The following is a 14,538-nucleotide window of genomic DNA, read 5'->3' as shown; positions in this document are numbered from 1 at the left end:
TAGTCTTCACGAATTTACTTGTCTGGTCTTTGAAGACGTTGAAAATTTTGACCCCAGGTACGGAGGAAGACAGCAGTGGTCCTGTGGCTCGGGGCGTGCTGGCTTGCCTTTTTGCGCTGACATAGATTTACATTGACCCTTGTACCCCCCGATTTGGGTTGCTTTTTGACATGATACTTACTAATTATATAATCTGTAAAGTACGTTCAAGTCACAGACAACTGTCTAGTGTGAGGATTGGTTGGTGTTTTTTGTTTGATGAGGGGGGGGGGACATTGGGGCAATTTCACCTGAAAAGACAGTTTACTTACTGCTGATAACATAAAGGAAAACTTGTTTCTAAGGTTGTAATGTGCCTGGGTGTGCTAATTTTGTTCTGTGTAGTACTCCTAATACAGATTTTATAATTCTGTGTTTTGTCCAGAGGGTTTAATCAGGTATGTCTTATTACTAAAAACATGCATAGGGAGTCGTTTAACGATTTTCAAGATAATCGTACCCTTGGTTCAGTCTGGCTTGGTTTCTGGCCTCGGTTTCAAGCTGGAACCCTGGCCTTCTTCCCCTTTTTCATAAGAGTTGGACTCCTCTGGGCCTGGAGGTGACAGTAGTCAGATACAGAGTCCTGATACTTAATTTTCCCTGTATATTGTGTTTAAGCTTATTTATGTTAAAAAAAAAAAAAAAGCAAACATTTTTAGGAATTGCTGTATATTTTCTACCCCCATTCTTAGTGGTACTGTGCTGTCACATGCTCCATTTTACAAATTAAACATCCATGTATCTAATCTCTCCTCTCATAGACAGGGTATTGGTGACAGTCTTCCGACAGAGTGTGGTTCCACCTCCCATGTGCACCTACCAACTGCTGCTCCCACACCCTGCGAATCAGGTCATGTTCTCTGCACACCCCCAGAAGAGTAACGACCTTGCAATCCTGGACGCCAGTAACCAGATTTCTATTTATAAATGTGGTATGTTCAAAAATTGTTACTAAGATGTTCTGAGCCAAGTCCCTCTTGCACAAAATCAAATTACAGTGTGGTGTTGCCTTAGCTCTAGTGTTTCTAAACACTTTGACATTTGTAATTAATATCATTATTATGATATTAATATATATGGAGATATATAATTGATTGATATATAATTGATATTGATATATAATTGATATTTATTGATATATAATTGACTAGTGGGATTTTTGGGGGGTGGGGGAGTCTAACCCCACTCTGGTTTATAAGAGCACTTCCTTTTGTTTGTTGAACTTAAAGAGTCAGTGATTTAAGAATAACATTCACCCTAGAAGGAGTATAGTATCTTATTGTGTCTTTAACATGGTTTACAGTTCTCATTGCCTTTGCATATATTTCTAGTTGATCTCACAGCCTTCCTAGGAGCAGCATCAGAGCTGGTGTTTTTCTCTTCCATAGTTGAGGGAAGAGAATGCCAGGGTGTTTGCAATTTGCTTGAACAAGAATGGACGAGGATCTCGGCTTATGTGTTCTAGCTTTTAATTCAGTTGTCCTTCCACCATCCCATTTCTGTCAGTTGCGCTAGTTGCTTTCCTGATGTCTAGGAGAAGCTGAAAGGTGTTTTTATTTTGAGTTCTATGATTATGTTGTAAATTATACTGGCACGTGATACTGACAGCCTTGTTTTCAAATGGTCCTGAATTTTCAGTCTGAAAGGCAGACAGAGATTTAAGAAAGAGGTTGTGATGTGGTTGTTTCTGATCTCTCTATATCTAAAGTGGATTACCTTCTAGAACCCATTAAATGCAGAATTAAATACCTTTAGCATCAGGGAAAATGTGTGTAGTTTTCTGTGATAGTAACTGTTCTTGTGTTTTAGGTGATAGTCCGAGTGTGGATTCTACAGTGAAGCTGGGAGCTGTGGGTGGTAATGGATTTAAAGTTTCTCTTAGAACACCTCATCTGGAAAAGAGATACAAGTAGGTTGTTTGCAATTAACTTGGACCTCTGGGAGTAGCTGTTACTATTCCATGCCTGTTGCTGAGTGGAACAAGAAGTAGATACAATGCCTGGGCCCTGGTTTTTGAGTCAGCCGGGGAAGTCAGTAATCTATAGATGGGGAAGTCAGTTATCTATAGATCTGAATGCCACATGCTGATGGGTGGCAATGGAGCCAAGCTGATAGCTAGCTTAGAGCCCATTTCCTCCAGTAGCCCTTGGTTCTCTGTGTGGGAAAGGCGGAGATGAGGATGGTAAGACCAAGCCGCATTGACTTATGTACATGAGGGGGTCTGCATTGTTCACATAAGGTTGACCGAATGAGGTCTTTGTCCCATCCCACACTCCAGAACTTTGGGTTGCTGCATTTTGGGTTTCCCAGGTTGGAAATCAGAATGCATTTTCTCACTAAAACAATATTATAAATGGTTGGGTATGAGTACCTCAGGTGCACTATAAGTATTGTAAAATGACCCTGAAGCTAATTATTAATTATAATACCACTTCTGTGAGAATCCAAGACTTAATTCTATTTGATAAGCATATGTTTGTAATCACGGTAAATAAATTAGTTTATTTATAAATTAATAGAGACAATAAACTAACTGAATTTCATAAGTAATATGTTTCTTAAATATATGCAGTATGGTTAATGAACGTGTATAAATTTTCAACCTATGATTTGGGGGTTGTCTGGATAATGCTTAGTCGTTTTCAAAGAACATTTATGTGGGTTATTTCATTTCACAGAACTGAACCCACTAGAGGACAGACTTAAGGCAAACTAGGAAGTGTGAGGCAATTTAGAATATAATTTGATTTTTAAAAGATTGAGAGGATAGCTCCCGGTCATTTAGGAGATTTCGTGAAGGACATGAATACTTATCTTGATCTTTGAAGAAGAGATGAGTTTAGGACTGACAGAAATGCCCTGGGAGCACTGGCCATGATGGAGGAACCAGAGATGGGAATGTCCCTATGTGGGGAGGAACACAGTGGAGGGACTGAGACCAGGGAGAGCTGGTTGAGTAGGAAGATCAGGGTAGTGACCCAGCTTCTTTAGTGCATGCTGAGGATTTGTCATTTACGCTGAAAGGCAGGAGAAGTAGACTTTAGGGGTTCCCCTGAGTTGGCAAAAACCTGCTGTCCCCTGAGGTATTAATGCTACAGGAGGCAGGTATTAGAGGCCAGAGATCCATTTCTGAAGCTAATTAGTCATTATGATGTGAGATGCTTAAAAATAACCCACTTTGCCGAGACCCACACATCTGCTGGAGCCTGGTTTGAATGCTGGTAAGTGGTGACAGTGGAAAACCTCTGGGGTTTGTTCGTGTAAGGCCTGGGGCAAGTGATTTTCTTGTGTAGTCAGTTTTCTGAGGTGTTCTTTTCAAACCTGAAGATCTTAGAACATAGGAGACGTAAATAAATAGAAAAACATCCTGGCATTACTGCAGGTTTTGTCCCTCTAAATAATTAGGAATTGACTTTGTACACGGTGGTTCATTCTTCATTTAGGAAAATCATTTTAGGAAAATCTAAAGCTAAAAATCGTTTAGGAAAATCTCAGTGATATTAGAACTTTTTTCATGTTATATCTAAATTCATTTAGATATTCTTCAATGTTTAAAACAGAATTCAGTTTGAGAATGGTGAAGATCAAGAAGGAAACCCTCTGAAGCTCAGCCTTCTCACCTGGATCCAAGAAGACATTTTCCTGGCTGTAAGCCACAGCCAGTCTGGGGCACAGTCTGTCATTCACCATCTGACTGTGGCCCCTTCCGAGACGGATGACGAGCACGGACAGCTCAGTATTCGGTATCGCGACACTTCCCTGCATTCTGTGGGGTTATGCTTTTGTCTTTGCTGGGTGGAGGACTCTTTTGACTTCTGCTTCCTTGTTAAACACACTTAGCAAGACGTTTAAGTGTAGTTTTGAGTCATGTCACAATACAAACCTAAAAATGCATCCAGGGGTGCTGGACCATAGGACAGATACCAATAGATGGGTCGAAACATTTATAAGATGTGTTATAATTTTTAATTCAGTATATACTTAAACTCCAGCAGGTAACTGTTAGCCCAAGAGAATTAGCCACTGTGGTTACCCTGGTTAGTTACTAAAATCAATGATAAGGTCTGTGTACATGCACTGCAGTGGATATGGTGACTTCTGAATGCTGCTTCTGGCTTCTCTGTGTTCTCTCGGGCGCGTGACTACATGTACTACTAGAAAGTCATCTCTCTTTTTCTTTGCTAAAATTTCACTGCTCCCTGGCCCTGAGTTTTGCTTTGGTTTCACACTGCATGTTTGTCACAGGTTTCAGGTAACGAGTGAGGCCGTTTCATGTAATGCAAGCCCCATTGTGCGGTAGATGGCATGGCCTGGACAGCTCCAAGAATCCTCAGGCTTCCAGTGTCAAAACTTGGCTCATGAAACAAGCTGATCTTAATCTTCACACTCATTTGTAATTAAGGGTTTCCTAGTTAGATTTCAATTTTCAATGAAAACCCTTGCTGCAAAATTCAGGAACTTTTCTTCATTGTATACATAAAACATGTTCTAGTGTATTCGTTAAGTCCTATTCTTTGACTCATAGTACTTCCTGTTTTTACAAAGCTTTTTGTGAATATCCTGACGGGTATAGAAAATTTTCTAGCTATATGCAACAACTCCGATAATCAGGAGCTTAATTTGAAAAAGCAGAGCGGGGGCGCCCAGGGGGCTCAGTCATTGGGCGTCTGCCTTCAGTCCTGGGATCGAGCCCCACGTTGGGCTCCCTGCTCTGGGGGAAGCCTGCTTCTCCCTCTCCAATTCCCCATGCTTGTGTTCTCTCACTGTGTCTCTTTCTGTCAAAAGAATAATTAAAGTCTTGAAAACAAAAAAAAAGACAGAGCAGATGGGGTGGAAGGGATGGGTGATACAGGTGATGGGGATTAAGGAGTGCATTTATTGTGATGAACCCTGGGAGATGTCTGGAGGTGTTGAATCGCTCTGTTATACACCTGAAAGTAAGACAACACTGTTACCTACACTAGAAATAAAATAAAAGCTTAATTAAAAAATAATAAAAGCTAGAGCAATTTACATTAGAAATACCTAAGTTGTACACATTTCTGCTTCTCCAAATTTGAAATTCTTTATCATCAGCTTGTAGAAGGAAAAACTAGATCATTTCATTTGCTGTAAAGGCAATGAGAAATTGCTTAAAATATGTTTCTGCTGCTATGACTTTAGTTTCTCAAAAAAAGTATTTTGTTTTTATAAAATATTAATGTCTTTAGGGACTATAAAGTCCCTCGGTGAGCTTACAGCTTTTAATGCCTTATATTTATTATAGCTTAAGTTTTGTAAAAGAAACTCTTCAGTGCTTTTCCTGTGGTAACTCACTTCTTTCTCATGCTACCTCTTGGAAGTATGTATTATTAGCATCCTTGTTTTATAGCTGAAACCACTAAGGCACAGAGCAGTTCAGTAACTTGCCTAACATCATGCAGGTAGAGTCTCGATCCAGTCCCAGCCAGTCTCGCTCTGGAATCTGTCCTCTTAACCTATTTGCAGATCACTTATCCTCACAAAATTTGGGGTATTGTGAGGTTTTTTGTATATTGGCTAAAAATTCTTTGAATAAATGTTTAGATTGGCAACATTTGCTTTTATTGCTACTTTGTCCACATATGTTAAAACATGTTTACTCTGTTCATTGACACAGGAAAAATAGGACAGGAACAGATTCTCCTCATTAATGAAGACCCACCGGTTTAATGAATGAATATGATAGCAATGAGAGATACTGAGTATGCTTTATTTGCCGCAGTATGCATTTTAAGGAGACAGAAATCATACCATGCATATCTAATGAAGGCAGTAGGTTGTTATAAGTTGTATTAAGTTGCTGCTGGCATGGGAGTGATGACCTCACAGTAGAGACATCTAGCTTCTTGGCATTGTGGAAAACAGTGTCCTATGACAGGTCATTACTTTGGCCTTCTGCTGTCAGTATTTATCTGTCAGTGTGCATATGCGTGCGTGTGTGTGTATGTATTATATCTATCTTGGATTGAAATAGGCAGTGCAGGCCAAAGGGAAATTGTTTATTTCTTTTCCTGTTTCTGCAAAATCAGTGGGATACTACTACTTTTGAGAAAAGTGGTCTGTTCACACTCTGATTCCTGCTTTCTTAAAAAAATTTTATATATTTTTACTTTCATCAGTTCATCTGTGACAGTGGATGGAATCATCATCAGTCTGTGTTGCAATTCCAAGACCAAGTCAGTAGCATTGCAGCTGGCTGGTGGCCAGATACTTAAGTACTTTTGGGGTGAGTATCAGAATGTTAGGAAAGCATGTTTATGATTTCCATAAATGTTTAATTCCTGAGAATGTGTACTTGTGAGTTTCTTAGCAGGGCTATGTTGATGGTTAGGTCTTTTAACTGTCCTGGAAAACCCTAAGCTGTAGTGTAAAATTGGCAGGTTTATTCTGTAATGGGCCAGAGTATTCTAATGAGTTTCTAAAATGTATTTGGAAAGTGATCCAAATTGCATGTTAAGTGTTTCAGCAGGTATTGATGTGACAGTTTCATAGTGAGCGTACCTGCTTTGTGTAAACTTCATCTGCCAATCCTGCAGAGTTACCCTCTCTGGCTGTGGAGCCATGGAAGAACCCCGATGGATTTCCTGTTCAGTTTCCTTATCCATGCACACAGACTGAATTGGCCACGATTGGAGGAGAGGCAAGTGAACACAGGGCAGAAAACTACCACTTAGAGCAGTGGTCCAGGGACTGCTGGCTTTAGGTAAAAGAATATGGGCTTTGGAGGTAGACCTGGAGCTCCACTTAATGTAAGGGCAACAGTGAGAAATTTCTGAACCTCAGCTTTTTCATCTATGAAATGGAATTAAGAGATTGTCTGACGTGTATATAGTGGCTAGTTGATTCCTTTCCTAGAAGGAATAACTTATAAGAGATAGAAGAATGTGATTGGCAGACTTTTAGCCCCCATTGTACAAATCATCAGAGTTAGTTTTATTTACCATTTGGGGACAGCAGAAATGTAATATCAAAAATAGTATTCAGGAGTTTGCCATTCATCAAATGTTGGAATGTCTATAATTGTGGTGGGTGGTAGGATACAGCAGTTGTAGAACAAAACAGCTGACTAATCCCTGCTCTTCTGGAATTTGTAATCCATCAGTATAGATCTGACGATCCCCTCTGATAGGAGAATGAAGGAAATGAACAGGGTCTGGTAGAAGAGTGTTGAGGGATTTGGTGGCTACTGAGAAGATGGTAGCCATGAGGATGGGTGTCTTTTTTATTCAGTCTTGACATGGACTTAGATATGAAACCACAGGGCAATAGAATTATGGGATAGAAAAATTAGGTTTAACTAGTTTGGTTAGAGTTGTTTGTAATTTCGGTTTTCTTTGCAGGAATGTGTCCTTGGTCTGAGTGACAGGTGTCGCTTTTTCATCAATGACACAGAGGTAAAAAGGCTTGATTTGGTATAGGATCCTTTTCAGTATTGTCTCCAAGTAACAAAGCTAACTTTTCCCTTTGCCGTCTTGTAGGTTGCTTCAAATATCACATCATTTGCAGTGTATGGTGAATTTTTGTTGTTGACAACACATTCCCATACCTGCCAGTGTTTCTGCTTGAGAGATGCTTCATTTAACGGTAAGTGTTCAGTGTGTGTAGTAGAAAATAGTCCCTCTTCTATTATCTTTTGTCCTTTGAAATCTCGATGACTTTAAAGTTCATCACTTACTTTGGCTTTTTATCATAGAGTTCTAGACTGTGAGACAACCTTTAGGGGCGCCTGGGTGGCTACGTTAAGTGTCAGCCTTCAGCTCAGGTCATGATCCTAGGATGGAGACCCACATCCAGTTCCCTGCTCAGGGGAGCCTGCTTCTCCCTCTCCTGCTCCCCCTGCTAGTGTTCTTTCTCTGTCACACAAGTGAGTAAAATCTTTTAAAAAAAGAAAAAGAAAGAAAACCTTTAGAATTCATGTACTTAGCCCCTAATCTCAACACAGTATATCAGTTCAGTATTCTGCATTAGTCAGCAAAGAACTTCCAGAGAAGGAGGTCCTTCCTGGAGCAGAACACTGTGAGATTAAACAAAACTTTCTCAGGATTATATAACTAATGGCAGTATTTTACCTGGGTTACCGTGCGGATACAAACTGGCTCTAACAACTTTGTAATCTTCTTTTGCTCACTGTGACCACCCTCCATTATAGGTCTGAAAGACTCCCATCTGGTGGTTTATAGGAAACTGTCTGTTTTACCTTTAATTCCATGTGTCCCCTCCCCGCTCTGTGTGTTTGTGTGTGTGGCTTATTCTCGAAAACTCCACTTCCTGTCTTTGCTTCCAACTTGGAAACTGGGACTCTTTCACTGATGTGATTACAGTGTACTGATAGTACTAAGAAATAGAGAAACTGCATCCTCCCTGTTTCCTGGATCAGTGGAGAAGCTACGTGTGTGAATATGCATGAGGGCTCTGTGAGAGAGGGTAGGTTCCAGGAATGAGACTGTTTGTCAGAAAGGCTACCGGTCTCAAGGTTGAGTTGGAGAGCAAAGGGGTATGGTTGTTAATTGCTGTCTTCTATTTTGTTTTTGTGGGCTTGTTTTTTTTGTTTGTTTGTTTGTTTTAGTTTGTTTTTTTTTTTTAAAGATTCTCTTTATTTGAGAGAGAGAGAGAGCACAAGCAGAGGGGAGGGGGAAGAAGGAGGAGGAGAAGCAGACTCCCCACTGAGCAGGTAACCTGGTCCAGGGGTCGATTCTAGCACCCTGGGATCATGACCTGAGCTGAAAGCAGACCCTTAACCGACTGAACCACCAAGGCATTCCTGCTTTCTTCTCTTTTGGATCATATATTTCAAATTTCAAAGGTTCAAATGCAGTTAATGGAAGGTGGCTTGTCATGACTGTGATTCTGATGGCTTAGCCAGTGGTGTCTTTAGCATTACATGCAGGTCTGAGCAGCAGCCATCTGTCTAAAGGGGAGTCTCTGCGGAAGGTGGAGAGGGGTTCACGTATTGTCACTGTCGTGCCCCAGGACACAAAGCTTGTATTACAGGTAAGCTGATTTTTCAGGCTGTGTTTCTGATTGTCATTAGGCTGTCAGTACGAAACAATTCTTGCAGATTGTATTTTAGGTCCTCTTATCATTTGTAACTATTTATTTATTTATTTAAAAGATTTATTTATTTATTTATTTATTTGACAGATCACAAGTAGGCAGAGAGGCAGGGAGAGAGAGAGGAGGAAGCAGGCTCCCTGCTGAGCAGAGAGCCCGATGCGGGGCTCCATCCCAGGACCCTGGGATCATGACCTGAGCCGAAGGCAGAGGCCTTAACCCACTGAGCCACCCAGGTGCCCCTGTAACAATTTATTATAAGCCATTCCTTGCTAGATTCTCCATTAGTTTTATACAAAGGAGTACTTATACAGGCTGTGCCCAGTGAGGCTAGAAGGGAAGCTTCTCTGGGAAGCCAAAATAAATACTGAGCATAACTAGATTGTGCTGAAAGTGTGCTCATTTTACAGGATCGTGGTAGTTCCCTTCATTATGAAGAGTTGAGTTAGGTGAAGTTGTGTATCCTGGGTGTTTAAATTTTTTCTATTCAATTAAAAACATTATTGTTCTGATTTATTTAAGATGCCAAGGGGAAACTTAGAAGTTGTACATCATCGAGCTCTGGTTTTATCTCAGATTCGGAAGTGGCTGGATAAGTAAGAACCATGTATATGACTAGTTTCCTTATTGTTATGACTTATATGTGAAGATAGTAAGTATTCTATTAAAGTTTTTAAAACTTAGAAGCATGGAAGACTTGTGTTACGTATGTTTTCAATCAGATTCTCAGAGGCTTTTTTTCTTCCTACACTTGATGTGTATGTTACATAGACTGATAAATATTCCTAGTAGAAAGAATCATGAAATACATCATATAAGATAGGGTTTCCTAGCCTGAGGGGATCCATATGGTTTTTAGATGTTCTGTGAACCCAGGGAAATTGCACCAGACTATGTCTGTGTGGATTTATTCAGGCAGAAGGCCTAAGGCTTGTGACAGATGTACAGAGGAGTCTGTGACCCAAGAATGCCTGAGCCACTGTTGTGAAGGAAATGATCCATTTTCACTTTATTTTGGGGAAACTTTGTATTAGAATGATCTTTAACCTAAGTTCTGTGATGATCTTCTGTTGTGTGTATGTGGAGATGTAGTGCTCAGACTGCCATGGTGCAAAAGTCCCGTCTATTACGAAGGCAAGCAAATCTGGTAACTGATATTTCATTCTTGAGTTGGAAGTAGAAATCCAGTAGTAGTTGTTTGGCATTTGGACTATATTCTAATTATAACTGGTTTATATCATAATAACGGTGTTGGATCTAGGGAGTTTAGTTTTTGTAAAATGACCTTTCTGTTCATTCTCTCTGTCTCTTCAAAGACTTATGTTTAAAGAAGCATTTGAATGTATGAGGAAACTAAGAATTAATCTCAATCTGATTCATGACCACAACCCAAAGGTAACTTTCTAAATCTGATATTAACTCTAGCTTACCTAAGACTTGATCCTGTGTGATTGGAACTAAAATTTTTTATCCTTTTTTTGTTGTTGTTGGGTAGGTGTTTCTTGAAAATGTGGAAACCTTCATAAGACAGATTGACTCTGTAAATCATATTAATTTGTTTTTCACAGAATTGAAGTAAGTATTTTGAATAACTCATGAATCATATCCATAATTTATCTACTTTAGAAAATCAAATAGCTAGAGGAAAAAAATTAACTTTGTGTTTGGTATTTTTTTTTTTATCACTGTAACTCTCAGATGCTACCTGTAATAGATTTTTGCCCTTTTCCCTTCTTTTTAAAATCAGCCTATTTAAAACTAAGACTTGAAAATATGTCATTTAGAATTATAATTGACTGTTTTTAGGTGTACATATAAGACTATTTGTCTTATGAAGTTGAAATCAGGGCCACCCGGGTGGCTCAGTCATTTAGTATTTGCCTTTGGCTCAGGTCATGATCCCAGGGTCCTGGGATCAAGCTCTGAATCAGTCTCCCCGCTCGGCAGGAGTCCTGCTTCTCCCTCTCCCACTCGCTGCTGCTTGTGTTCCCTCTCTCTCGTGTCTTTCTCTGTTAAATAAACAAATAAAATCTTTTTTTTTTTTTTTTAAGATTTTATTTGTTTATTTGACAGAGAGAGAGAAAGATCACAAGTAGGCAGAGAGGTAGGCAGAGAGAAAGGGGGAAGCAGGCTCCCTGCTGAGCAGAGAGCCCAATGCAGGGCTCGATCCCAGGACCCTGAGACCATGACCTGAGCAGAAGGCAGAGGCCACCCAGGCGCCCCAATAAATAAAATCTTAAAAAAAAAAAAAATGAAATCAAATGGTATGTTTCTCTGCGATGACTTTTTTTCCAATTTAAAAAAAAATTTTTTTTAAGATTTTCTTTTTTAAATTTATTTATTTGACAAACAGAGATCACAAGTAGGCAGTGAGGCAGGCAAAGAGAGAGGGGAGGAAGCAGGCTCCCCGTTGAACAGAGAGCCCGATGTGGGGCTTGATCTCAGGACCCTGGGATCATGACCTGAGCTGAAGGCAGAGGCTTAACCCACTGAGCCACCCAGGCGCCCCTTAAAAAAATTTCTTTAAACATAAAAGTTGCCTAATTAGCATCCTGTACCACCATTTAGACTATCTAGTTCATATTTTTCTGTATTTGCTTTGTTACGACGTACCATCTATCCATCCATTATTCATCTTTTTTAATGCAAATTTTAAGTTAATGTAGCCTTCAGTCTACTTTATGTCTCAGTATTTCACTTCGTAGAACACTGACTAGAGTGCATTCTCTGTGGGTCAGATTCATGCGTGGTAAAATGCATACATCTTAAGTGCAGTGTTCAGTGAGTTCTGACCAGTGTGTACTTCCATGTAACCCAGATGTCCATGAAAATAGAGAACGTTTCCTTCACCTTCGAAAGTTCACCAAACCTCGTGTCAGTCCATCCTGTCCCCACCCCCTAGGCAACCACTGCTGGGAGTTTTTCACTGTAGATCAGTTTTGCCTGTTGAAGAACTTTTAAGTGGAAGCATATAGTATTTACTCTTGTAAATATAGTATTTAGTCTTATGTTGTGTAATTTAGGCTGCTCTCTCTCAGCATATCACTTTGAGATTCACCCGTGTTTTTACTGGTATCACTAGTTCCTTTATGTTTACCCCTCAGTCATGTGCCTTAGTGCAGATATGCTACAGTTTGTTTGTTTCCTGGAGGGGGCTGCCTGTCTGTACTCAGTTCGGGGCTAATGTGAATAAAACATCTATAACATCACTGTACGAGTCTTGCATAAAAATGTTTCCTTTGTCAGTTTGTTTCTTCCATTTTCACCTTATGTGAATTTGGTAAACTGTTTGCCAAAAGTCATTTTTATTCCCTCCTCAACCTGCCTGGGTAGATGTCCGTCATTTGGTAGCTGGGACACGTGTTCAGGTAGTGACCTCTTAATAACTTGTTCTTAGGGAAGAAGATGTTACAAAGACCATGTATCCTCCGCCAGTTGCCAGCACTGTCCAGCTGTCCAAGGATCCCGATGGGAAAAAAGTAGATGTTGTCTGTGACGCTCTGAGAGCAGCCATGGAGAGCATAAACCCCCACAAGTATGTGCACTCTCACTAGCTGGGGTCTTCTGAGTCACAGAAGTGTACTGATGTCCTGACTCTGCTGTTCATCCTCATTCTGGGGTTCTTCACTTCCCACCTCAGGTACTGCCTGTCCATACTCACCTCTCACGTGAAGAAAACAACCCCAGAGCTGGAGATTGTGCTACAGAAGGTCCACGAGCTTCAAGGTAAGAGTCCCGTTCACAGACGGTGTGGCACCAGGCTTCCCGGCTTCTGGGGAGCTCACTGACCCTGGTCAGCACCGCATGACACATTTAGTATGGGGCTTGTGGGTTGCCATTTGAAGACCTGTGTCTGTTTTTCACAGTACCTGCCTATAAAAATGTACAGAAGGAGAAGCCCTGTAACATCCAATTCTGTCAAGAAAATCAGTTACTTTGTCTTTTTGGTTATGTTGCTAGAAATGTGGGCTTTTTTCCCCAAATGGCTTTGTTGTGTTTTGTTTCCCTATATGCTGACAGCCAGCGCTCCACCTGTTCCCGACGCCGTGAGTGCTGAGGAAGCCCTGAAATATTTGCTGCTTCTGGTAGACGTCAATGACTTATATGATCATTCTCTCGGGACCTACAACTTTGATTTGGTCCTCATGGTAGCTGAGAAGTCACAGAAGGTAGGTGCAGTTACTGCTTTAGCCACCTTTCAATTCTCAGTTCTGCGGTCATGGCAGAAAGAAACCCTGCCTCTGGCGGCGCAGGATCTTGCTGCCGCGAACACAGCGAGTACAGGCCTGGGGGCGGAGCTGGGGGCTCCCGGGCACCTGCTTCCAAGCCCCATTCTCTGTCACAGTTCAGGGTGATCGAAGTGTTTTGAATGCCAGGTGGAACAAGTGAAATAAAGTTACTTGGTTATTTTTAAGATTATGGTCATATGTGTGAACGAACTTGCCTCTTGTAAAGGAAACACTGCAGATGACTCGTGTTCCCATCCCGTTCTTGTTATGTGGCTGGAAAGCGGGAACGCAGAGAATAGGAAGGTTTGGGGCCTCTCATTCCACTGTAGCATGCTGCAGTGAGAAAGTTTGGGTGCCCCTAGTCTGGTCTGGTGTCTGCAGCTTCTGTTACATCCTGTCATCCCTCTCCTTGATCTTGCCAGAGTGATCTTTCCAAAAACCAAATGGTGATCCTTCATTCTTTTACTTAAAATCCTTCATGGATGGGCTCTCCATTGGCCCTAGGATAAAGTTCAGAAGCCATCATATTGCTTAACCGCCCCCCCAACCCACGATCTGGTCTCTATGTATCCATCTGTGCTCGTCTCTTGATGTTCCTTTTTCTCAGCCTGTAGAGGGGAGGCAGTGCTTTTGCCTCCCCTCCCTGCCGCCCCTGCCACTGCACACCACACACTGCAGCAGGTAGCATTACTTCCGCTTCCCTTCACCACTCTCTCCCTCTCCGTTCACCAGGCTAATTCTCACTTGTCTCAGTTCTTGCCTCCCTGCCTCCTTGCCACGCAGGGACTAAAGGAGGTGGGCCACATTTGTGCTTCCACTGCACTCGCGCCCACCCCTCTGTATCATTCTAGCTCCGTTAGGTGGTGGGTCCCGTTAGGTGGTGGGTCTCCTGAGAGTAAGTAATTTTTTTTTTAGCGAATTCTTACTAAATGTATGTTCATTGAACACTTTGGCCTATAGTTCTCTATATTAAATGCCTGAGTACTTTATTATTTTTTCTTTTGGGTTTTCTTTTTTTTCTAGAATGTTCTTATATATTTATCCTGTTTGCCCAGTGAAATTGCATTAAGAACAGGGAGCATCTGTTCTTTAGAAAGAAAATGGTTCCTGGGGCCTGGCACAGAACTGCAGACAGTCAGTGCTGATAAAATCTTGGTTGGCAGGGCCTTAGAGTTCTTTTTTTTTTTTTTTTTTTTAA

General features: G+C 41.0%; 1 protein-coding gene across 3 annotated transcripts in view; it reads left to right on the top strand.

The window, feature by feature from the left end:
• Positions 1 to 14,538, top strand: part of ELP1 (elongator complex protein 1) — a 52,737-nt gene that overhangs the window by 17,049 nt on the left and 21,150 nt on the right. For 2 of the 3 annotated variants that reach the window (XM_032860796.1, XM_032860797.1), the window contains 14 exons: positions 801 to 971; positions 1,849 to 1,948; positions 3,600 to 3,782; positions 6,180 to 6,286; positions 6,597 to 6,700; positions 7,401 to 7,454; positions 7,539 to 7,644; positions 8,936 to 9,051; positions 9,634 to 9,707; positions 10,428 to 10,506; positions 10,607 to 10,686; positions 12,509 to 12,646; positions 12,752 to 12,837; positions 13,132 to 13,280. In XM_032860796.1, coding sequence (XP_032716687.1) covers positions 801 to 971; positions 1,849 to 1,948; positions 3,600 to 3,782; positions 6,180 to 6,286; positions 6,597 to 6,700; positions 7,401 to 7,454; positions 7,539 to 7,644; positions 8,936 to 9,051; positions 9,634 to 9,707; positions 10,428 to 10,506; positions 10,607 to 10,686; positions 12,509 to 12,646; positions 12,752 to 12,837; positions 13,132 to 13,280 — 1,547 coding nt within the window. Of the gene's footprint in view, positions 1 to 800; positions 972 to 1,848; positions 1,949 to 3,599; positions 3,783 to 6,174; positions 6,287 to 6,596; positions 6,701 to 7,400; positions 7,455 to 7,538; positions 7,645 to 8,935; positions 9,052 to 9,633; positions 9,708 to 10,427; positions 10,507 to 10,606; positions 10,687 to 12,508; positions 12,647 to 12,751; positions 12,838 to 13,131; positions 13,281 to 14,538 lie in introns of all 3 variants that reach the window. The other variant, XM_032860798.1, reaches the window with a different exon arrangement.

The sequence above is a fragment of the Lontra canadensis genome, unplaced genomic scaffold (genome assembly GCF_010015895.1).
Source record: "Lontra canadensis isolate GAN:19392208 unplaced genomic scaffold, GSC_riverotter_1.0 scaffold19, whole genome shotgun sequence".
NCBI lineage: Eukaryota > Metazoa > Chordata > Mammalia > Carnivora > Mustelidae > Lontra > Lontra canadensis.
The sequence above is the reverse complement of the archived record's forward strand: the minus strand, read 5'-3'. Positions and strand labels throughout refer to the sequence as shown.